General features: G+C 39.4%; 1 protein-coding gene across 1 annotated transcript; it reads right to left on the bottom strand.

The window, feature by feature from the left end:
- Positions 1 to 495: 495 nt before the first annotated feature.
- On the bottom strand, positions 496 to 25,532 carry LOC119021429 (immunoglobulin-like and fibronectin type III domain-containing protein 1). Its single transcript, XM_037101719.1, has 25 exons — positions 25,372 to 25,532; positions 21,640 to 21,725; positions 15,319 to 15,438; positions 14,712 to 14,854; positions 14,352 to 14,451; positions 14,179 to 14,223; positions 13,228 to 13,261; positions 12,952 to 13,135; positions 12,657 to 12,770; positions 12,401 to 12,569; positions 11,944 to 12,216; positions 11,618 to 11,765; positions 10,965 to 11,008; positions 6,562 to 6,704; positions 6,255 to 6,396; positions 5,785 to 6,078; positions 5,367 to 5,663; positions 4,264 to 4,443; positions 4,020 to 4,148; positions 3,625 to 3,933; positions 2,837 to 2,922; positions 2,531 to 2,723; positions 2,138 to 2,434; positions 1,284 to 1,610; positions 496 to 1,164 (listed from the first exon to the last, which is right to left on the bottom strand). The coding sequence occupies exons 2-25, from the start codon at positions 21,686 to 21,688 to the stop codon at positions 1,160 to 1,162; spliced, it is 3,825 nt and encodes a 1,274-aa protein (XP_036957614.1). The 5' UTR covers positions 21,689 to 21,725; positions 25,372 to 25,532; the 3' UTR covers positions 496 to 1,159.
- Positions 25,533 to 26,207: the final 675 nt, after the last annotated feature.

Genomic DNA, 26,207 nt, shown 5'->3' with positions numbered 1-26,207 from the left:
AAGCAAACTAAACAAGCTAATCCTCATGCTAAGACTGATGAGCCATTATTATTTCGTACTGTCATTAAAAAGAACAGGCCTAAGTTGCCTAGTAGCAACTTAGGCCTGTTTTATTTTAGCACTGTAATAGGCATGTCACTTTGAAAATGAGAAGTGTCACCCTGCGCTAGTCAGTCATGTTTAAGGCGTGGGTGTAACCGTTAACCCCGTCTCTTCTTCAGTGTTTCTAAACTTGGACAGATGTCTGACTCCACAAAAATGCTCAGAGAGGTAACACAAGACAACTGGAGATAGATAATTCACATAAAACTTTCTTGGGGATAATCAAATGGCCTGAATTATGATTTCTGCTGGTTTTGTAAGATTTGAACCAGAGCCATAATATATGTCTAAATCTATCAGCATATGTGTCTTTATTGTCAATGTAAACATATATTGTGTTAAATGTTTAATGTCTTTCAAAGTCAGATGCAGGTCAGATAAAATCATTCACAATAGCAGTATGAAACATTTATTTACACCAAACCCACACATAAATGTCCACAGGTAGAACAGACTATAACATTGTATTAAATTGTTTATGTCAGTATTTCTTTTTGTTTAAATTGAGGGGAAGATTAGAAATCCTCAGTTGAGGAAAAAACAAAACAAAAAAACAATTGCAACCAAACAATCGCTATATATTTAAACAGAAACCTCCAACTAAAGATTAACTGAAAGAAAAACGGTTCCATTTTTAACATATAACTTCAATAAATAACTTCCTCAAAGTGTCATATAGTCTAAATATTCTAGCCGTTTAACATGCATGTTATTGCAGTTCAAATATGTGAGATTGCAACTTAGTATTTCAAGCTTCCATTCGATAGAAATTGCATAATTTAAAACAAGCAAATAACAAACAAGTGTGTGGCTTATATTTCAGCAACCTTTTATGCCTAAGACCTTATTGTGAGTTCAACTTTGATGAGCAAATTCCTCCACAGGTTTCCATTTATTCAAATAGTTAAAAACCTTAAAGGAAGGCATCACAGGCAATATTAAATATTACTACATTCTAGGGGTTTGCTTAACTCTGGAGATAAATTATGTGACTCCCAACAGCAGCTTGTTTTCTGTTGGTGTTTTAGAGCAATTCTACCATCTTCAGTTTGTCCGTTTATTCTGGAAGAAAAAAAGAGAAAGCCAGTTATTTGTTTCAGATTTTAAATATTGTTAGTAAGTAAGTATGCAGAACATTTACAGCGTCTTTAAAGTGTAGGCACATTCCAGTTAAGATTTACCTCTGACTGTCAGTTTGGTGGAGCACTCGGCCCTTCCCATTGCATTTTCAGCAACAACCTTGTACTCCCCGGTGTCTTTAGCTCCGACCCTCAATATGAGCAGAGAGCAGACTCCGCAGGTGTTGGAGATGAAGTAGTTAGTGTTGGTATTCAGACTGATGTTGTTGCGGAGCCATGTGACATGTGGTGTCGGGTCCCCTTTTACAGCACAGCTCATGTAGCATTCATACCCTTGAGGAGCAGTGTGCATTTTCAGTGGGACAATGAACTTGGGGGGACATTGTAGATCTGTGACCTTTGACTGTGGCATGTTTAGAGTGAACTTTTCTGGAAGAAAGCAGATATGCATTGCATGGAGTTAGAATTGTTAAGCAAAAATAATGTTTACTTTCCTGTTCCTGCGTCTGCTAATGTGACGGCCTGATGGTTTGGACACTCTGCAGAGAGGAAATATTTGCGATAATGTGAGCTCTGAACGAGGGCTGAGCTTTAGACTGATGGCGATGCTCAAAAGATTGTTGTATTGGCCCGAAAGGTGGGTGTGTACCTACATTATTTTGGATTGAACCATGAACCAAGTTGTGAGCTTCCATTGCATTGCCCAGAATGCAATGTCATTAAAGAACACACAAACAAACAAACAAAAACAATGCTGTACTTTGTCCAAATGGCATCAGTCTCTTCTTTTTTAATGCACCAAATTGGCTCGTTTAATGAAGATAAACAAGGAAAGAAAGTACACAGACAACTGAGTTCTGCTGGTAGCCTTAGTGCTCTGTAGTGTAGTAGTGTAGTAATATGTGGGTAGTAAGTAAATACTGTATTTGCTTAAGCCTGTGTCTGCATTTCCATACCTTTTTTGGCAGTAATCAGCCACTTTGGTGATTCAGAGTGTTTTGAGGAGCCCATGTCGTTCTTTGCGTAGACTCGGAACTGGTATTCTCGGCCTGGCATGATGTTGCAGGCTGTGAATCTGTTGTTGAAGATGTGATCTGCAATTGTGTGCCACTGTCTTTTACTTGAGTCACGTTTAGTCACCATGTAGTGCAGCCTGTCGTCACGTTTCTCATCTGGTGACGCGGTCCATGAGATGGTCACTGTGCCAGGCACATTTTCGTCGACCTCCACAGGACCTGGTGGCTTTGGCTCATCTGGAGTTCAAATACGAAGGTTTATTTTTTTGTTTTTTTTAATTGACAGTATATGGATAAGGAGTGAATCATTGATACAGTGTTTTACAAACGCACCTGTGACTCTAATTTCAATGCTGTATGCTTCTTGACCGACAATGTTCTTGACAATGATAGTGTAGATTCCAGTATCTGAGCGCTCAGCAGAAGGAATCAGAAGCTGGGATGTTCCCTCTGTGTTGCTGATGGTTACCTTTTTAGACACTGGCGCTCCATCCTTCTGCCAGGTGATATCAGGCCAAGGAGAGGCCTACAAAGAACAGGAAAATATATTTTGTCAGATTTGTCAGAAGACTAAATTTATCACTATAATATATTTGCATTTTTATGGTCATAAGTCCTCTTAATTACATCCATAGTTACCTCAAAGTTGATGTTGAATCGTGCAGAATTTCCTGCTCTCACCACCATGAAACTCTTGATTTTGGCATCAGTGAATCGTGGTCTCACTAGGTAGGTGGAAATTAGGTGAAAAATGGGTCACTAATTGTCATTAATTTTAATGTTGATGGCAGGGAAAACCAGACAGTAACTTATGGTGATTGAATGTCCATTGTTAATCATTTGACCTGAGAACGAAACAAAGTGCTATGGAATGTTGCTAGCAATGAACATGTTGTGAGGGTACAGTTATATTGACTCTCTCTTCTTTATTATTTTCCAACCTGTTTGTCCTATTTGTACGGTGAAACTCAGGTTAATAAGGTATTTCGTATATATCGTAATATGTCACAGAGCTGTTGCACAGGATTGCATTAAATGTTACAGGTGTACCTAATAATGTGGCCAGAAGATGTGTAATGATAAACATATTTTAAGTCACTTTAAATACTGACATTGAAGTAAAAAAGTATTGGTTGTGGCTTTCATCTTTCATGACTAGTGATAAGATTAAAAAGCCAAATAGATTGCTAATTAGTGTTCGATACAGTTGTTTCTACCCAGAAACTGAGTTCATGAGTGCATTTAAACCAGGCTTCATTGATCTCAATCACGGTAACTCCGAGTTGAGTTTCTATGAGTCTCTTCAGGTTTACTAAATTTAGTCTTTCACATTTGATTTGATTTTGATTTGATTTAAAAGAGGATTCCCTGTAGCATTATATAAATGGAACTATTTGACATATGTAACTTTGAAGTGTTTTTCTCACCAGGAGGGGGCATAGCGAGGATGTAATTATCCAGCTCCTGTGGCTCTCCCTCTCCTCCGTCATTCATAGAAATGACTCTCACCCAGTACATGGCCAGTGACTTCAAGCCTTTCACTGTATAGGAAGTCATGGTGATAAGATTTAAATTGCAGCGATCCCATTCTGTGCTTTCTGCAGGTCGGATCTCCACAAAATATCCCTTGGCTTCATCCTCAACCCCCTCAACGTCCTTGGGCTTGGTCCAAGACAGGGACAGAGTTGTGTAGGTGGAATCTGTCACTTTTAAGTCTTTGACTTTACCAGGGGGCTCTGTAACACATGATTCATATTCAGTGCTGCAATTTGTAGTCTCTGTGAAGTATTGAGTGTAATGAGTGATAACAATGATCACCTACTTTTAGGGTCTCTTGCAAACACGAACTCAGATGGTGTACTGAATTCACCCGCTCCAGAGTTGTTGATTGCTGACACACGGAATTCGTACTCCATGCCCTCAACCACATCTTTAACACCAAATCCCTTAGCTGTGTAGGCAAAATGTGATAAACAGAAATTGCAGCATTCATTAAACCTTTGCCTTGTTGAAACAGGCTCTCATAACATAATCAAACATGAATGATCTTTGAATAATAGAGTAACCTGTGATCATCTGGTCAGGTGGGTTGACCTGACCCCAGAGGTTGCTGCCCTTCTTGCGTTTCTCAAGGTTGTATCCCAGAATGTTGGTTCCTCCAGTGTTGGCTGGAGGTGACCAAGAGAGGTTGATGCAGTCCTTGAAGGCACTGACGACCTTTGGTGCTGATGGGGGACCAGGGTATGCTGTGTACAAAAAAGATTGGGATCTATGAATAATTTCTGAGTCTAAAAGGTTTTTTGTACTGTGGGAGAACTGATCATGATTACAAAGGTTTGTCCAGAATCAAGGGCAAAATGTGGCATATGGAAATTCATCTGTGCAATTTTATGATATAGTTAATTGCATTGACTTGATAATGGAGATACTCCTGTCTTACAACTCTCTGAAAATCTTGTCTTTTGTGGAGCAGTATATTCTCTGGCTTAGGAGGCATGAATAAAATTGTATAGTGCAAAACAACTAAAAAGCTACAAGAGCAACCTCCATACTGGTTTTGAACCATTCATATCTCAGGTTAGCACTATGACAATGTTATATTAATGGTCAAAGGTGCAATTTTGCCTGATCATCAACTTGATGCAAACATCTGTGGATTGTATTAATTCCTGGGAGTAATTTTAAATGTCACAACTATTCCATTGAATAGCAGCATGTTTTAGGCTGACCCGAAAGCTTTGAAGCTTCAACCATCGCCATGGGAATTGAGACTCAAATCAGTATTCAACTGTATTGAATGTCAGTGTGTTTTTTTTTTCTTTTTTATGCATTACATCAAAAATCCACAATAAAACTTGATAGTTGTGTGTGTCCCAACTCCGCTCTGTAGTCACCAGCACTGCACTGAACCTGGGACTGTGACACATGACTGTGCGACAGCCAGGCTTACAAGCTTCGGTGCCAACAAGATGTTGAAAAAGTTAAGCATCTGGGATAACCTCAAAAACATTGAGTTCCAGATATGCCAAAGGAAACTGGCATATCACAAATCTACTAAGAGTTTAGTTTGTACAAAAGTGTTATTTGGTGTAGTCTTAGAATTTTCTCTATGACTGGTATGACATTACTAAAAAGACAACACGGTTTCATGTCATTGGATGGAGTTTACCTTTGGTACCAGCTTGAATGTCCTCTGTTTCCATCAGCTCACTGGTGCCCATCTCAGTGTCCACTCTGATGCGATAACAGTACCTCCTCCCGTGGTCTACATCAGTGTCCCTGAATTTGGCATCAGGACCAATTGGTCCCACCTTTTTCCAAGTGTTGCGGCCAACTTGATTTCTTTCAAGGATATAGTTGGCTATCTTGCAGCCACCGCTGTCTTTTGGGGGTTTCCACTTGAATTCAATTACAGAGGAGGAGGCTTCAACAATCTCCAGAGGTCCCATTGGAGGAGTGGGTTTATCTGCCAGATGCAAAGTAGTATGTGGAGTATTAGCCTCCGCTGAACACGCCACCTTTTGTAGGCTACTTACTTTTTAAGTACATAAAACATACTGTAAAAAAAAAAAAAACTGTATACATACCCAGTACAACAAGCTGGCTGACAGCCTCAGTAGTGCCGAACTCATTTTTGAGTTTTATCTTGATTTCGCCACTGTCTTTGCGCTGCAGCTTGTTTAGAAGTAGACGGGTGTAACCCTCTCCATGCTCTAACTTGATATTTCCTTCATCTGCAAGCTCCTCGCCATCAAGGTACCACTGAATTTTGATAGGGTCCCGTCCAATAAACGGTAGTCTGAAGGAAGCTTTTTGTCCTTTTTTCACAGTTACAGGGGTTTTAAATGCCTCCAATTCCTCAGTATCAAATCTGGGTGGATCTACAATGATTAGTAAAAAAGACAGATATTTTAAGCAAAGTCCTGCTATCTAGTTTCCATGCATGCAATTTAGATTAACCTTAGCATAGTCATACTGTATACAATATGCGGTGCTCTCATGAATGAGGCAACCCCTTGATGCAGAGAATTCATTTCTGTAAAGAAAATGTTCTTACCCTCAACAACAATTGAGGCCTCTGTCTTCCGTCCATCTGCTTCAAATTTATATGTTCCAGCAAATTCCTCAGTGACTTTGTGAATTTTCAGCTTGTGGAAGCTTCCCTCTTTTGAAATGGTGATACCCTCTGAAGATTTAATCTGGAAAAACACAAGTGAATTACTGTCACAAATATAATTACAGTAGTATCTGCAGCTCTAATATATATACATATATAATAATCACCTATTCCAATTTGACTATCTTACTGCAATAATATCACATCCTATATGCCACCTAATGCCCACATTATCCCCGTTGCTTACCTCATTTCCATCTCTGTACCAGATTCCCTCACACTCTTCATTGCTCAGTTTACACTCCAGCTCTGCTGGTTCTCCAATTATGACTTTGCAGTCAGAAAGCCCAGCGTGAAAGTGAACACCAGGATCTAAGGATTTTTCAACCACTACATTAGTGAATGCACTTAGCCAACAGCTGAAATCTGCATACAAGTTGTTGTTAAGTTGTTGTTAAGTTTCTGTAATTGTTGATCTACAATTACAATGATGTCAGACATCCATGTCTGGATTTGTACAGACTTACCTCACTTTTCCAACCTCACAAATTTTCTTTGTGCCTTTCTGATGATATCATTTATATAATAATGCCACTTGGTTATAAAAGACATGTTTACAGACTTATTTTATGTTAAAAAAAAATAATAAAAAATATATATATATATATATATATATATATATATATATATATATATATATATATATATATATATATATATATGATATTTAAAGAGATTCATATTTAAAGAGATTCATATTTGGATGTATGAACAGTGCATTTAGCACTTTTTTAAACTTGAGCGTGTCTTTTTGGTAGACCTTCTGCTTGTCTTGTTTTTGGAGTGGCCTTCTTCTGGTTGAAAGACGCAGAGTTGACTTGGCAGTGCTCAAAAGAACATCAGAATCGAAGCTTTAATTTGCTTCTGTTGACTCGGTCTTGGAAGAAATACACATTCTCAAAACATAAAATAACTCCCTCAAGACTGACACTTCCTCGGTCCGTGAGAGGAAAAAAGCCTTTTGTTTGTTTGATGTGAATTCAGTCTTGTGTAGACATCGATTGATGGCATGGTCATCTTGGAAAGTCTTCGCTTCGGTTGTCTTCTGTCTTGAAATTATGGAAGAATGTGTCTCAACACAAGTGTTGCAAGATGTTGTATCAAGAAGAGGATCAGTTTGCTTATTTGATTGACCTCATAGCACTGACTCATCCTGAATTAACATTTAACAAAGCAAGCATGATTGTTAACAGAGAGCATAGGTGCATGACTTACACACACACACACACACACACACACACACACACACACACATTCACGTTGTCTACAAACACAGTACATTGGCTGCTGATAAAGAATCTGTATGTCAAAAATTATACAGCCAGTTTTAATCTAATGTCTACAAAACATGTGTAAAGACCAAAATATTGTTTGATTAATACAATTCAATAGTAATCATGGTAACTGAAGAAATGATTATATCTTGTAGTATAGACAGAAAACATTAGTGCATCAGATTTGATTATCACTTATTCAAAGCACTCTCAAGGTTAAATCCACTCTTGCTAAACTCTCTCATCACTCTAAAAGGATTTTTAACCAATTAGAGATCAAATGAAGCATTCGGCTTAGTGGTCACACACTTTTTATGTCAACCCTCAAATCACTGGGAAAGTCATCTGCTCATCAAATGACTTTGTGCAGTGATTGTGCTTCCCATGCAGCAATTAAAGCAGCACCAGTAATCTTACCACTAACTGTCTCCACGATCAATGGGCCTTTTCGTGCACGACCTGAACGCCTGCCAGATGTGGCTGGCTCACCACTGTCTGCACCCTCACCACTTTCAGCAGCTTCATCACTGCGTGCAGTTGGCCCGTTGCCATTATCACCACTGGCACCACTCGCTTCTGTTTTTTTTTGGTTTTCAGTTTAGGGGATATCATCGTAATTACCATCATTCCAATGTTTCTCATTTGCTCTTGGATATGCCTTATGAATAACATCAATGAAAACAGTAACAATAACAATTAAATCAGCATGGAGCATAAACAAAAGATCAGCAGCAATGACAGAAATGACAAACATTGACTCAGTGTAGAAGAGGGTGGGGGAAAAGATGATATCCTACTTGCAATTCAAGATGGGTTGCATTAAAGGTGCCATTGTGAAATAATCCAAAGGCCCTCTGGATTGTTAATTGGATGCATGGTATCAGCTATGTTTTATTAAGGATTTTACCACAACAAGTGGCAAAATTACTGATACTTCAATTTAAAAAAAAATACCTCAACATGTGTCAAAATGGCACCTTTTACGTTCTCAACTTGAATGCATCCATTGCCAGATGTTTAAACAGGGTGTACATCACAAAAAAACATGTGTACTCCTTTTCCTACACAAAATGACTCAAAATCCACTGTGAGGTTCAGAAGTTCTTGCTCATGGGGGCGGTCACTGTCAATTAACTCAATAAATAAATCTGACTTGACTTGAAATTGCAATGATGATGTGCGTACCTCACACATACTTCAGACAGGGTGTACGTAGGTTTTACAGGTGGACATAAAATATAAGGTGAGAGATTAAACCATAGAGGAAATGATTGTTTGTTTCAGTTGTTCGCTAGCTTCACTGATCAATTTTATTTTCAATTTACAGAGAAGCACTTATGCACTTTTAGTTACATCAGAGCCATTACTTCCCTGTCATTCACTGATTTTTTCGTTTGATCCTATATAGAAAAGCACTTTGTAAAGTCAGTTTCAAAATGAATCCTGTGAATTAATCATTGATCATCTTTCTGACGATTACTAATAATGAATGAGATTATACAGCAGTGATGGTTTACAAGCCCTTGTGATGCATTAGTGCTAATAGAGCTACACATATCCACAGCTGTGTGTGATGGCAGCAGTTGGAGGACTTCACTGATGAAACACCTGGTAAAATTGCGTTCCGTTTTCATTTTCTGCTTTTCCTGGTCTAATGAATGGTGGAGCATTATAAGTATTGACATACAAATGGATGCTTAAGGGCACTTCTACATCCATATACTGTACATGTATCAATAAAAGTGGAAGTGAAAATGAAGTATGTGTAGTGTGTATAGAATCAGACGTACGTACTGCTTCATTACGAAGAAAATATTGCATATGCTCATTTCTGTTTTAGTGTGTACACAGTTTTAAACATCAGGCCACTGTTGGTAATTTTCTTTTCCATTTTCTTCAACCCTCATAACAAACTTGTACACAAGTTGCACAAGGTGTTATAACAACAGAAAGATGACGAGAAACACGAAGGCACACATATTAGGCCAAAACACAAATATAGAACACATCTATATTTAAGGAAATGATAAGATGCAAGAGAATGCAGAATTAGCATAGCATATACATGCTGCTTTGCTTTCTGCTTCCAAGAAGAGGCACGAATACAAACAAACATCTAGACACACACTATACTATGTTTTGTTTTTTTTATTAATCAGTGTTTGTTAAATAATTAATTATCTGCCAATTCTAGCAGATAGTTAATACTTAAAGCCTACAGTTTTCAATGGACTGAAATCCATGTGAGAAATTAAATTTCCCAGCACACATTGAAACTGAACCATTCTCTACTTTATAATGTAGGCTTTAAACCTGTAGACTCTAAACTCTACAGTCTAAGATATCACAAGTACGGCCGTTCTTTCACAGAGACTTCACAAGATCTTCATTAAATACTGCATGTTTTTTTTTGTTTTTGTTTTTTTTTCCATTCGCCCGGGCCACATTTAACTTCAAGCTAATTGTATGAGCGGCCTGATGGAGCAGTGTAGAACTTTGTGAAGTGTCAGTGGTTGAACTCCTCTAGTACACGTATTGTTAATTTAGCTGCATCTACGTCAGAAGGTATTGAGAATTTCCTACAGTTGTGTAGGAAATGTCCAAGTCATTTTAATCCCAAATGACTTTAATAGTCAGTAGACTGCCTCCAACATGCTACCTCTGACATCTCTTACCAACAACAGCTTCTTGAACCTCCTCAACTTTCTTTCTGTGACGTTTTCCTTTTTTCCCAGTTTTTCCACCTTGTTGATTTGTGGATTCCTCATCATAATTATCTCCTATTAGTGATAATAGATACCAGCTTAATACAGAATGTGATGACTATCTAAATCTGCTAATAATATAATATCCATTATATTCATGCTGACCTAACGATGATCTGATACAAATGTTATGTACTGTGCAGCAGTCTTTCTACATACTTATATGATAAATATGGTTAAAAAATTATCTTATAAAAGTATTGACAGTATTGAAAAAGACATTTTTGTTAAAGATTAATAGATTAATAGACTTTTATAATTAATCTGAAATGAAAAAAAGACAAACAACATGATAAACAGCTAAGGAATTGTAAAATGTAGACAGAAAAGAGAAGACGGACATCAAAACACAGAAAAACATCAAAATACACATCTCTTCTGGTATTATTATAAAATATACCATATCGTCTCATATAATAATCACACAGTTAGATGTTTCTTTAAACAAAATGTTATTGCATCCTGACAAACATTTATGGATAATAATTTTGAGGGCAATCTGTTGTCACTAAATCTCTCAACATGCATTTCATTAATGAAAGATTTCTTACCTACTACTGTATCTGGAACAAGTGGACCTTCTTTCTTACGTCTCCTGCGTTTCCCTCCCTTTCCGCCTCCTTCTCCTCCTTCTCCTCCTTCTTCTCCTTCTCCTTCTTCTCCTTCTTCTCCTTCTCCTCCTTCTCCACCTCCTCTTCTACCTCCTTTTCCACCTCTTCCTCCACCTCCTTCTCCGCCTCCTTCTCCCTCAAATTCTTCATCAGAATCTTCAAATGAGTCATATTCATCTTCATCCTCAAAATCTTCATCTCCGACTCCAGCACCACCGGCACCAGCTGCACCACCAGCACCCGCTGCACCATCGGCACCCGCTGCACCACCGGCACCAGCTGCACCACCAGCACCAGCTGCACCACCAGCACCCGCTGCACCACCGGCACCCGCTGCACCACCGGCACCACCGGCATCACCGGCACCACCAGCACCTGCTGCACCACCAGCACCCGCTGCACCAGCTGCACCACTGGCACCAGCTGCACCAGCAGCACCAGCGGCACCAGCAGCACCAGCTGCCCTAGCTTCTTTCTTCTTCTTGGCAGCTGCTGCCCTTTTTGCCTTAGCTGCAGCTTTGGCTTCAGCTGCTGCCTTCTCAGCCTCTGCTTTGGCAGCTGCTTCGGCCGCTTCTTTCTCTGCTTGAGCCTGCTTGGCCTTTTCTAGTTTTTCTTCCATTTCTTTCTGATATTTCTCCTGCTGTTCCTTAGCTATTTTTGCCAGATCTGCGTCATCACCACCGCCGGCCATAGTGGTTTTGCGAGCTGCCTTCTTGCCCTTGTTGGCTGGGTCTTTATCAGCTATAAAGGACAACATGTCACATGGGTTTTTAATTTTTAGTTCAATGTTAAATTCAGAATTGTGAAAAAGTGTTTGGTGTCAGCAAAAAGTATCTGCAAGATATTCCATATTAATTCATGTAACTGGGGTTGTATCCTGAGAATCCCCAAAGACAGAAATGTAGAAACATTTTCTTACCTTCAACTACAAGGAAGGCATTACAGGATTTGATTCCTGCCACAGCAGCATAGATACCACCATCCAAAGGCCGACAGTCCCGAACAATCAACTTGTGAATAAGCTTATCTTCAGATACGATGATTTCATATTTCTCACCATGTGTCAGTAGAGCACTTTTGCCATACCATTTAATCTCACTCATAGGTGCAGTCAGTACACACTGAAACAGGGCGTCCTCTCGTTCCTCGGCCTTCACCTCTTTTATTTTGACAGCAAAGTCAACCTCAGGTACTGTGTGGTCACAGGCAGACAAGAACAAATCAGTGCATCCCATCCAATTTCTAAACCACTAATGACAGTTCTAAATCCAATTTTAAAAAGAAAGAAAAAAGTGTATGGTGAGCAACAATACCTTAGTAGTCTTTGGAAAGTAAAGGAATTTGCTCAAACTCAGTCTCATTTCACATGATTGTACCTTTAAAATCTGTGGAGAAAACGTTGATGCCCCCAACATCCACGGAGTAGAGTCCAGCATCTTCTGTACCCAGCTTCTTAATTGTGAAGACATATTTCTTGCCAACCTGTTTCAAATTATGTTTCATCTCGTCGGCGCCCTCTTGGGTGAATGGAACCATGACACCATCCTGCAGCATTTGGACATGTTAGCTAACCAGATGAAATGCAGCAAAATCATTCCAGAGTAAGCTCCTCAGAGTAAGTTTGTTCCTTACCTTGTACAGGAAGATTTTGCTAGAAGGATCCTTGAGTTCCATGTCCAACTCAATTGTTGCACAGTCATCATCCTTCACCTCAATGTGTTTCAGTGTGCTGATGTGTGTAACAAACTACAGTAGTAATAAAGAGAAAACACATTTGTGTAAAACACATTTAACAATTCTGCTTACACAGTATAAGACAGACCGCATGAAGGAGACAATGAAATAACGAGACGTAAACAGACGCTGAAACATTTTTGCTGGAATGCGCTTGTGGTTGAATGAAAGATGAACTAAAAAGGCCAAATACCGCTGCGATCTCCTCCTCCCTTTCTTTCTTCATTTCACTGAGTCTCTTCAGCATGCCGCGGAAGTCCGTGAGTCCATATTCGGCACAGATGCGCTCATAGTCTTTCTTGTCTGCACTGAGGAGAATTTCCCAGACCTTCTCCTCTGAGTCCATTGGCTTTTCCTCACGCGTTCCATCAGGATTACTGTAGAGAGAGAAATGTCATGTCCCACACACAAACACTTAGAAACAGTCTAGTTTCGAAGCCAAACAGCTAATATAAAATATTTCACGCACCGTTTTTTGAGTTTTTTCCTGAAGTCCGCCACGTCTGAGGAACCATAACAAGAAACATCCGTCACTGACTGTATATGTCATGCTTTGTCCTTTACACTTGTATTCGAAAAGACCTGGTTACATTTAACTTTATTGACAGCTACTAACACTCCATAGAAATAGTTTTCTTTACAATAAATCAAAACCAGTTTCAGCTGTATGGCTGACAGCGTGTCCAATCCAAACTAATTGCCATCCCAGAAGAGTATGTCTGTCTTCCCAAATAAGATTCTGACCCCCATGCTCATTATCTGAATGATCAAACATAACATCAAGCTATCTCCCTAACAGTGCTCAGGCCAGAGAAACCTAGCATTACAACCTCAGCTTTCTAATCTCTGTCCAAAAGACCATTTCATGTTATTGGGCAAAGATAACTATGACAAAATAAAGGCGATCCATCACAAACCACTGAGCACCTTTTGTTGGGTTTATACATGAGCCTGGTTGCTGATGTTCACATTTTTCAGTCAATTTCAAAGACAAACATCAATGTGTCGAGTGTCAGTGCACAGTGGCACTGCCCTGATGTGACAGATGCATCATGACAGGGAGATTTTTCAAAGTAATTTCAATTAATGAAAAAATATGTCACGTTAATATGAAAATATATGGGCTGGGCACAGAGAATCTGAGTGGCTGCATCATGCCAAGTATTGACAGCGTAGATGGAAACCATCAGCCTCTATTTATCTTTGTAAACAGCTGGTTGCCCAAGTCCCCAGAAGTGTTTGTGATTTTTCAGGGACAAGGACGCTGTATATCAGCCTCTTTTTGTGATGCGTTTGGCCTTAAAATGTTAAACCTTTATATGACAGCCAGAAAAACAAACTGCTCGACTTCAGTTTATGTAAAATAAGCATCCAACCTTTAGGTAAAACTTAAGGGGTGTAAATGTGTTTGAACGCTCACCTTCTGTCTGTGTCTTTTGCATTTCCCTGGTTTTGGAGAATCCGACTGTAAACAAACAATCACTTCAATATTCATAACCCGTTCGTCACAATTCAAAACAACTTTTGAGAGGGTATTCAGCGTAATTCACGCTTGAGAGACACAGTATTTGAAAGAATAATAAAGGATCTTACCCTCAATGACGTTCAAGACGACAGTGCAAACAGCTCTTCCATGTTCATTTGTTGCAAAACACTTATAGGTGTCAGCGTCCTCTGGGGAGACTTTAGGAAACTATTGAAATGCAAACACATGCTTAGTGGCATTCCTGTTGTTGAGAGCAGCTACACCATCCCCTGCCATGTGACTTTTTTATTTTCTATTAATGATCTCTCTGCCAAAACAGGTATTTTAAACCAAACCATGATGGTTTCCTAACCCTAACCAAGAGTTTTTGTTCCTATACCTTAGTTGTGCATAAGCACAGCAGTGTGACGAGACAGAAAGAGAATATTGAACCTAACAAACATCTTGTTGCACATTTAAAAACGTACCTCAATGGTATGTTCTTGGGTTGCCTCATCATACTTTTGCAGGCACACGTCAGGATGATAATGAATTTCTCCATTTGCTCTGCCCCATGTTACAGTGGGTGTTGGGTTACCGGTAATTTTTGCTTTAAAGACTGCTAATTTACCTGGAATGGAATGAAATGAAGATTTCCTTAATAGTGACAAAATATGCATTGCTATATGTTTAGTAAAGATGGCTATGCTACAGATATAATATGCCATTTTCTTCAATATTTAGCCACATGCAAATAATTGAACAAATTGTTTCTTTGGGTTGTTCTGTTAACCCATATATGGTAAAATGCTCTTAAACATGTTACATAATTTGTGTTACTTCATAACACATTATTATTATTGCTTCTTATAATATAAATGCACACAGTTTTAAAAGATGGGAGGATGAAATGAGTCTTCACCACACATCACAAGTCAAGTCCCTTTGCCTCTGACTTATTTGGGAGTTTGTGAATAATGTTGATGATTCTTAAATAAGATATGACAGGATTGGCTCCTCACCCCTCCTGAAAAATACAGGTTGTTACTAACATTTGTGATGGACTTGAGTCCTTTCAGAGACCCAGAGACTTACCCTCTTGAATAGTCAGAGCGATGGGTTTGCGGGTGAAATCTGGAGTTGTCATTCCCTCTGGAAGTTCCTCCTTAAACTGTGTTATCATGACACCGGGCACCTTCGACTTCTTCTTAATGCCTGATCATATAAAATAAAATAAATTAAAAGTTAGACAGGCTGAGCCTATAGAGGGGACAGGTTAAATATATTATTATTGATATGTTGGTGAGAGTTGAAAATATTTATTAAGTATTTAAAAGAGCCATCTCTGTAAACCTCTTCAGTATATTGACAAGAAATGCTCAAGAAATGTATTTAGATGTGACGACCAGACAAACCCAGTGAACACTTGTCAGTGTAAACTTCACGTTCAAGCATCCATGTCAAGTGTTTTTCCAAAGCAATCAACGTGTTTTTGGATTAAATGCCACAATTCTTCTGTTGCTGAGACTAAATAACTGCAAGTGACTTGAGTGACATGTAAATGGTGAAAGAAGGAGCATGTGCACAAGTTTGGAGCCAAATTAGTGAGACTCTCTCTGCTGCCTTAAATGTGACCCTGCCAAAGGCTTGTTGCATTTGTTCTCATATTTTGAGAAAACTCTTTTTCTCTTTATGCCAGAACAACATTTACATCCCCACCTACTCTACATCTCCTGTGTGTTATCTTTGCTCTGACACTACACCCTCACAACATGGAGCTGTCATTACCTTAAGCATTGTCATAATGAGCAGTACATAATATAAGACCAGCAGTAGGGTCAGAAATCTAGAGACCTTTCCGTAAGGAACCTGACTGTCTAATTTATGCAGCAAGACAACTTGCCAGTGTTTTACAACATAATTATTTAAACTAACTTTGTTAAAGAAAATGTTTGCAAGTGTTCTGTCACATTGTGCTTTGGACTGTCCCACATTATGGGCCTCCATATTAGTAATGAGTGTTTAAACTTGATATGAACATTCACCCCCAAGTGCATTTATTAATATCAGTAGCAGGCTTAATAAGATGATAGTCCATATTGTATGAAATTAAGTATCCTTGCTGTTAACATTAGTGGTTTTGTCATTTTGAAAATGGAGGTGGATATTCATCGGAATATTTGACAATTATTATTCAACTTTAAATTAAAAAATGTCTTACTTGAAGAACTTTAATACAAGGTTTCTCCCTCCTTGTGTGTATGCAGCTTGTCGTGTGTAGAGCTGTTTAGTTCAGATAAAGAGTTACATGAATTTTGTTTCTGAAGAAAAATGATATAATATGCCAACCCATATTCATGGCTACGGCAGTAGATGTGTTATGTGCTGTACTAGGTTGATATCTGTAAATAATAAAGCCCCCTATGTTTGTTTTTGCAAATACTTTTTCTTTTTTTTTTTTTTTTCTGGCACAGTTCAGTCTAAATTGTGAGCACTCACAACAGGGGAAATAATTTGTGTGGGGAAAACAAAGCACTTGACTCTCTAGTTTTGACTGGTCCACAGAGTACAAATGAATTAATCTTAGCTCACTTTTTGAGCTATTTAAAGCTCTTGTTTTTAGAATGAGACGTTAGTGCAAGTTTAAGTGCCTTGCAGAGGTCCCAGCAACCCTGAGAGTACCAATATGAACTAACCCACGGCAACCTCGAGGGGGGCATCACTGAATGCTGATCACAGGGGTTCAGCAGGTCCAGGGATCCCTGGTCTTTAATTATTTTCTCTTGCCATGAAAGACCTGTAATAGGCAGAATATAAACTATGGAGTTATAGCTTAAGTCAGGAGAAACGAGCAGGATGCCCCAGCATGTCGCAGTCTGAAGCGCATTGGAGGTGAATTGCTTGCGGTAGTTGCCGCACACACTGTGTACTGTGTGTGGCAGAGCGCTGATAACACTGCATGAGGTTTGCTTCTGTTAACAAGCAGAAGGTTCACGCTGTGGAACCACGATGATGACGTGGACATCATTAGAAGCAGTGTTTGCATGGAAATATCGATCAGCCTATTAATATCCTGCAGAAATTAAAGCTGTGCGTTTAAGCCAGGCATTGATTTCATGGGTCAGTTGGCACAAAGTATTGGATGGAATATAATAGTTTTAATTAGGAAGAGAGAGATTCATAAGGATAAGGATTCATTAAGAATATTTAATATGACTTACACATTTGATAATTTCAGTGAAAATGTACAGCTTTTTTTTTTAATCCATTTTTATATTTATGTGTATCTAATATTAACAAACACTTGATATGTTGTTTTGAAAGTTTCTTTCATGGCTTTCAGAAGAATCAGTTGCAATCAAAAACATGTTGAAGGTTTCTTCACCAGGTCCTTGTCTGACAGCCTGCTGCTGTTCTAATCATGTCTCTAATGCAGTCGCATCGAGGACTGCTTGTGCCATTTGACTAAATTGCTGTGGAAGACTGCTTTACATTTGTTTGAAGTCATCGATCCAAATGATCCAAAGAGCATCGTGTTTGATGGACTCCCATTGAAGCTGAGGTCCATGAACATGAACCAGAATAGGTGTTACTCTAAAACCAATGACTTGGTTTTTGTAGTTCATCAAGCCTGAAAACAGAACGTGTCTTTTTTTTCATGACGTGTTCACTGCACCTTTCTCTTGTTATTATTCATTCATTAAATCATGAAATTTGAATGTTTTATTCAGCACTTAAGTTAGATTGGTCTGTAATGAAATCATATGTATTTTGTGTCCTTACTGGATGCGCAGTGTTGACCACAAAGCGACACAGAGTCGGAAAAAATATACAGAAGATATTGAAGTTTTCTCATCTGTAAGTATTTACACTCTGTACTTGAGTGCTGCACTTTCGTCTACTTATTGCTCTGTGCTTTTATCTTTTTTATTTCTTTTAGCTTTTCTAAATGTGTGTTTATTTCTTATTTCATGTTTTTTTTATGGCTTACAAAGCATTTTGAAATTCCTTTGTGTATGAAAGGGGCTTTGTCAGTCCACCTTGCTTCCCTTTCCAAATAAATTGAATGAATGAATGATAAAGAGTGCATTCAGAAAGCCCTTCAGAACATGCTCCTCTCCTCACTGTTGTTGTGTGATTTCTCATCAGTGCAGCTTCAGCCATCGTTGGCTTTTTTAGGATCTTTGCCGCTCAGCTGTCCAATTTATAACTAATGTTGAACTTTTTTCATTTCCTCACGTCCAAAGGCAATTAGATTCTGTCATTGGTCTAAATTTGACTACATTAGTCACAGTTCATCGCTCTTGAAATGAACAGCAACATTTTCTTTTTGCAGATATGAATTAATAACTGGTGGGCTTGCATTCATAACTTCCTTATTTTACTTCATGGTCATGCTACAAGGGAAAGACAAGTGCTATGAGTTGATACCCCTGAGTATTATGTGCTTGTTTCAGAGTAATTGTCACAGAAATACAAGAAATCAAACGATAGCAAGAGCTGGTGTGAGGCTTAAGAGCTTCCAGAGCTCAGGGGTGTCATCCCGGCTGATTACCTCGAGACCTCAATGATGTGCATCAACCTGACAGCACATGGTGCTCTTAGACCTGCTTTGAACTGCTCGGATCACAGAAAATGCATTTTGTCTCTGCGACAGTGCTGGTCGTCACAGTGAAGCCGAGGATAATGCGCCCAGGTCAAGCACGGAAAGGCCGGAAATCACAAGGGAATACAGTAAGACTAACGTTAAAGGTTTGCTCAGTTTGAGTCGGTGTTGTATAAAAACCTGTTAAAAAGCCAATTATAGTGTTTCTATTTATACCAAACTCACTCTGTTTGCAGTTCATCAATAATAACCCAAATTTGCAAGTCAGTCTTTTATTAAAGGTTGCATATTTTGCCATACTTTTATGTTCATGCTGATATTTTCGCTGTCAAATATAGAATGTTTTCATGCCTTAAGGTAAGAAACAAAATTGTTCTCATACCGCTCATTACTGCAACATTATTCACCCTTTTACTGAGCAGTCTGTTTAACTGCCTGTCTCTATAAGGCCTGCTTCAGTAGGCTCTGATTGGACAGCTCTACCAGGACTGATTGTTTCTACCACCTTGTTTCTACTATTAAGACCTGGATTCACTGGTGCCCCTCAATGCTGCTAAATTTGTCCTGTCTCCAAAATGGCATTTATCTCATAAGTCATTATAGAAGAGATGTATGTTAAACTGTTGGCAGGACACCTCAAACTGCAGTCATGTTTGATTGTGGCTCTCTCTGTTACCAATTATTGAAGGATGGAGGTTTCATAGTTGTGAAACCAAAAATCAACAGTGAGTTCTTTCCACTTGCCAACATGGTGAATGTGAAAGTCACGTACACGACATAGCGTAAGGTACGTTTGTGATGGATTGTACGTAGTGATTTCAGGGCAAACCATGCTATTTTGTTGTCGACCTAACCAAGTATTTCTCTGTCCTAACCATGACCAAACCTTTATGTTGCCTAACCGTAACCAAATACTCCTCCTTACAATATATAACAGAACTAGAACTGTAAGATGTTCAGTGTGTTTGGGAACGGTGATGATGTTCTTTAGAGGCCCTACTCTTTTCTCTTCGTACGAATGTGTTTTTGCAACCGTGGCCGTGCTGGGCCCATTGACTGTATAGTTGTGACATCATCCAAAGTCCTGACAGCTCCTTGAAAGCACTGGTGCTGGAAATGGGCTGTGTGCATTTCAATGTGAATTGAGTTTTTGAGACATTCATAGTGTTTATCATAGAAATCTCACTTTACACAATGTGGTACCTTTGAGGAGTCATTCAGATTTGCTAGTTTTTAGGAGAGATCATGCCACTCCCCGGGGACGTCCCTGTAGAGCAGGTTCACTTATTGAGACTGAACTGTGCCAACATACTGTACAGGACTAACCAGCATGTGGACATACTTAATGTTTAAAAAGTGGCATTTTTCCTTTAAATTACAAGATACTGTGGACACATGGAAATCAATGGCGGTGCCTTGTAGCAACAGCCTTGAGCTAGTATTCATATGACGACTGTTGAGAATGTCACAATGAAGTGCATCTGTTGTGACACTGAAAGTTGAATCATCCATTGCAGATGATGCCTTTCAAAGGGGTGATGAAGACCACAATCATACATGCAACTCACCCAACATGGAGTCATGCACGTAACAGAAGGTGAATCGTTTGTGTGATTCCATTTGTTTTCTGCTCGCATACCTTTGTCGTCCTGGTGAACTCCCTCAGAACCGTCGACTTAACACGCAACGTGACAGCAGGAGAGGGAACAGGACAGGTAAATATTAATCCTGACAAAAGTACCATGGCAGGTTGGAACTTCGACAGGATTATGGAAACAAGAAACATAAAACACCACAATATACAGTGTATCACCCAGGAATGGGCAGCACAAAAGCAGACACAACTTGGGCAGAACAGAATATTCAGGGACACAACAACAGCAACGACAGATAATGGTTAGTCAGAGACAAAATATGATACAGTATGTTAGCAATGTGTTGTTAAAGCAGCGTGTGAATTGTTGAGCTGTGCAACTGCTGATTAGACTTAACTTGAAAGCTCGTTCAGGCATTTTCTCACAGCTGACATCTCAGGATGAAACTTGCACAGTGCTTGAGAGAAATTATGTGCAAATACTTTGTGGGATTTGTTGGAAATTAACTTAAAATAAAGCTTCATTGTGTCTTCTGTCAAACATGGAAACCATTTCACCTCCAATTTTCTCTTCAGTTCTGGCAGTGTTGCGTTGTTCCTCCATGATGACTTTCTCGCTCATCCAATTTACCAGCAGCTGTATTCTTCTCTTAGTATTTTTCTTCTTCAGGTGTACTCAGAGTTTGTTTGTCCAGCACTATTTATTTCACAGCATGCCCTCATTCAGTGATTACAGCTTTTTTCGCATCTGTGGTCATTTGTTTGACCGGCATCTTCATCGTCACATCTTTGTCCTTGTTGACAAAATGATGTTACTTTCTGTGATCTTGCTTTTTCTTGACACCGTGGACAACAAACTGTATAGAGCGGAGTTTGAACCATAGTTCGGACTGCACCCACTGGTGGTGCTCATCTTTGTTTTCTTGGCGGCGATGATCAGGCCTCAACTTAATACAGCATTGTTCAGATATAGTTGGTATTCTTCATGTGTATACACTGTAAACTGATGACGTTGAAGGCTTCCCAGACGTTTTTCTTGTCTTGCAGGTTTTTTTTTATTTTCTTGAATAGAAATCATGAGTTTGCATGAGGATTTGTGTTGTAGGTCAAATAGATCCGGTTTCTCATCATTCTTCCGATTAGAAGAGGAGACAGCTGCAATGCAAACCCCTTTGACTGACCTAACCAGAGAAGGCGTCCACCGCCCTGCACTTACCCGTCTGCCCAGCGGCAGTTTGATCGGTCACCTTTGACTTCTTCCACATCTTGGCGTCCTTTAGAGCTCAGCTGGTTCAGAAGACTCTGCAGCAAGACAGAAGATAATACAGGAGGAAATCCTTAGCATTGCATACATGCATGGCTCAAAAAGCAAATTGACTGACAGGCTTCTCAGAACTTGAGGTGTCTGTCTCTTTGAAGAAAACAGTTGCTCTAAACTGCCCAGACAGGATTTTCTATAGCACACTGCAGTTACTCTAACCTGTCAGCAAGAGGCAGCAACCTATGTCGTTTACAGTAAGGCTTGACCTTAACTTAGGATGAATACCTGTCTAAGGAATCCTTCAGAGGCATGTGTTAATTGGGCAAGGAACTCGCAGAAGCCTTAAATAAACTGGGTGAAGAGTTAGGCTTAGTTTTAAAATAACTACTCATTACTAATGCCGCGGTCTCACAGTCCAGATGGATATTAGTTCATTTAAGGGCCCAATTTTAAGAAAAGATGATCGAGATGAAATGCCATCATCGAAAAACCTGCAGTAATCCCTTCACTGGATTATGAAAAAGTGACTATTTAATTATAGGAGCACAAGTGAAGTGTTGAGTCTGGGAGGGAAACTGTTCACCGCCACCATTATTTGGTTGATTTTTCATTCAAGATACCAGAAATAGTTTTTATATAAAAACACGAGTTGTAATGTGACACTTACGAGGCTCACAGCTAACTCGTGTGACTTGTTTAACCTTTTACGTGAGTCATATATCTGCTCTGTTACGAAAGGTCACAAGCATCACTTCATGCCGTTCCTATTTTTTATTCTTGTAAAATTTGACCTAATGACTCTCAAGTTAAGAGGTCGTAACCTTCTCATTGGACGGGGATGTAAAGTAGGTGTGGCAAATAATGTTATTATCATTATGACTTTGCAGCTGAACATCAGAGATGCAGAAAAACATTGTTGACATGAAAAGGTGAGTCCTGTGTGACTTCTGCTTACAGCTCGGTGTGAACAAAACTGTGTCTTGTGTGTTTACTTGGATGATACGCCAATACTGTTTTTTTAGGCTCAATACCGTAAACTACCTATGATTACGATTTTCTTTATATTTACGGGCATTTCGATTGCTGTTTAGTGGCGTCACAAACAGGTCACTCTGCATGAAAAGTCCAGTTAATTTGCATCATGATTGCAATCTTGATGTGGTCAGACTTTCACATTTTGCAAGTGCTACAGCCGCATTGGGAATGCAAAACTTCAAACCTTTCCTATTTCTCTCTAACTTTTTTATCTTTTAATTTTCATGACTAAATAAGCCAAAACACCCACTGTTTATTGGAATTTATGGAGTGAATAACACTGAAGAACTATGATAAAAGATAATAACCTTCCAATCCTTGGTCACATAAGACCCATTGCTCATCATAAGAAGCTGTTGGAGAAAATAGGTTTTCAGCTTTAAACAAATAGAAAATTACCTAAAAGCCCAAATGTTTATTGTCTGACTTCTCTTTTTGAACTAAATACTGAATCTTAAATATTTCCCTGTAAATGTTAAATATTTACTGTCTGTCCTGACATCCCGCTGAAAATAAAACCTGCTGTATTGGAAAGTAAGTGTTTTATTTTTGGTTGTACACTTGCTCCTGCACATGTTCAGATAGGTTCCAGGCAGCAGCAGCAGAAACAGTAGTGATCTTGGCTCTTGGCGGGACTTGAAAATGAGCTACACAACACATATGGTAAAAGCAAAACAGCCTGCAACGGGAGACATCTTGGCAGCAGTCCTGTCGCATTAAAGGAAACCCACTCCTGCTCCCTCCCACTGAATAGTTTGGCCATTTTAGCTCATTGCATTTATAGTCTAATGTTTTTGGCCTGACTCCCCTCTGATTCAATGAGTTTCTGACTTGTTGGGGAGGAGACATTGTAGACAGCATGTCAATAGATCCTGAGCATCTTTCCTGGTGGCTATCCCGGAGATTTTGAAAGATTGTTGCTGCAGGCTGCAGCCCAGTAAACACATCTCTTGATTTAAAACATAAGAGCTGTGCCTCATAACATAATTTCATATAACCAGCATGTAGACACCCTGACTGTCGCTGCAGGCAATGTTACAAGTCACCAAGCTTAAAATAAGAGACAGGCCATCTGAAGTGTTTCTTTTTCAAGTTTAAATATGTCACTCCGTCGTGTTCTAAACACATACAGGAGAAAACAATATTTATTTGAATATGACAGATGAGCTTGTTTTCCTAACATGATGCTGTATCCTAATTAAAAAGATTTGCGTGGCAGTTATTTGCTTCTATAGTGTTTTTGACAGTTTGTCTCATAACTAATTCCACTTGATTCAACACTGACATCCGCAGAATAATCAGCGATCTATTGTGTAACGCCTGTGTCGTCCACGCATGGTCAAACCCCGTGATGTTTGACTCTAATTTCATCTTTGCGTGTGTACAACATCTCATCCCTTGACATTACTTCAAGTGGACCGCTTCTCGTATCAATGACATGAAATACAGCAACAGTCTTCAGTAGATGCCAGTGGAGGTATTTGAAGTTTGTTAAAAAGAGATGCCCGCCCAGCAGACAAGCACATTATGCCTCATTATGTGTCAGTAGTACGTGACATGTCCCGGCGCTTCTCAGCCACCCACCACAGATGACTGCACCACTGACCATGTACTCTTGTAATGGCATCTGGGAGATTCTCAAATGTCCCTCACTGCATTTCTCCACACGTCAGTGACTGCGGCTGAGTGAGAGACAGAGGCTGGCTTCAGCTGTGCAGCTTGCACAGAGCTGGGCCTGATGACAAGGCCTCTCGGTGTCAAATGAGCGCCAATGGTTTTATTTCTTCAAAATCCACGTCCCAGTGGATTCGCTAATTTGTTCAGTTGGCTGACAAGTTGATGTAGACATGTTGTCCAAGACCTGTAAGAAGCGTGTGCACGTTGTGTGTGTGTGTGGCAGCATATTTTGATCAGCATGTTTTTTGTTTTTTTTTTCTCCTTCGCTTTCTCGTCTTATCTGTTAAGTTAATTGTGTCCTCACATGTCTACAAAGCGTAACGGCATTGAAGATATAACTGCCTTTTACGGAAAAACAATGTGTGACACGAGTACAGAAAGAACAGCTACGGAGAGAACACTACCAACTGCAGTCCTTTCATGTAGAAGAAATCCTATTTTCTGCCAAAATGCAGCCCACACCCGTCATGCAGCTGAGGCTACATATCGATTTGATACCACCATCTAAAGTTAGTCATCACTCACGAACCTCACAGCTCTGACCTCACTGCGATGATCCAGCTTCCCAGATTTAAAACCGTGAAATTCAAACTGAGAAGCCTGCGTGCCCCAGTAAAGTGATTTCATGCTCCGACACCAAATGTGCGTGTCTTCTGTGTAAGTAAATCCTGTACCATCTTTAACATATATCTGCATCATTAGTATGGTTACATACGACTGAAATTAGATAGCACAACACATTCTGTTTCACTGTAAGCCCCTTTATAGCCCTCAAAGCGCAGCATGTTCAGCTCTTTGTAGATGAAAATAGAAGCATGTCCTCATCAATCACCTGCGCGTACAATTAACTGTTTTGTTTTTTTTTTCCACTGCACCTATTTGCACCTGCTCTCAAAACGGGTTGACTGTATTCCATTTCTCCTCTCCGCTGTGAACATTTTCTCATCCAGCCTCTGTTTTCTAAGGGCCACCTACCTGCTCACAGTCTTCAGTGCTCTCAGCTCTGTTCCCTTTCAGGCAGCAGTCTGGTCACACTGTGCCTTCTCCTAATTTTTTTTCAGTGTAATAGATCCTTCCAGCGGCGTGCAAAGTCTGTGCTTGATGCTCCTCTACTGACTGGACCCAGAGACTGCCAAAAGCTGTTAAGGCTTTTTTGTATTTGTGGTGACTCCAAAGACATTGGGGGTTGAGTGGGCGGTGGTGCAGGGTGGGGGGGCCACAGTGAAGGGTGGGTCACAGGCCAGGTTAAATACCTCTTAAAGAATCATTTGTTCCTGTAAACCAGTTGCACTGACACAAATGAAGATGAAGTTGCTTGTTTACACGGCTGGAATCAAGATAAATGGGAGTTCACAAGTTTAGAGCTTGATTAGGTTTGCTGTTTGGTGTAAATGTCACTGTGATTGTTTACCTCTTAAAGTTTAATGTCCTGAATTATAAACGTGTTGAATTATTCTATATGTAAATAAAGGCAGTGATATCTGAGTGCATCCAAACTCATGTTGGTTTTTTCCTTCAGATATAAAGAGTATTCAAAGCCCACGAGACGGTAGACATTTGATTAAAAATGCACCTAGATTATCGCACTCCATTTAGTATACTTTGATTACAAACCACACACCGCCTAAAAACATTTTAAAAAGAAGAAATGTGCATTAACATTAAGCCCTTTCAGAAAGTCAGAAAGCTGCCCAGTGCATTAAAGCTGAATAAATTCTGTTTATTGTATCTAAATTACCACCCTTTCAACTTCAAATTAACAAAATAAGGTTTTTGGAAATGGTCAATATTGATTTGACAAACTGGAGTGG

This window comes from Acanthopagrus latus, chromosome 6 (assembly GCF_904848185.1).
Source record: "Acanthopagrus latus isolate v.2019 chromosome 6, fAcaLat1.1, whole genome shotgun sequence".
NCBI lineage: Eukaryota > Metazoa > Chordata > Actinopteri > Spariformes > Sparidae > Acanthopagrus > Acanthopagrus latus.
The sequence above is the reverse complement of the archived record's forward strand: the minus strand, read 5'-3'. Positions and strand labels throughout refer to the sequence as shown.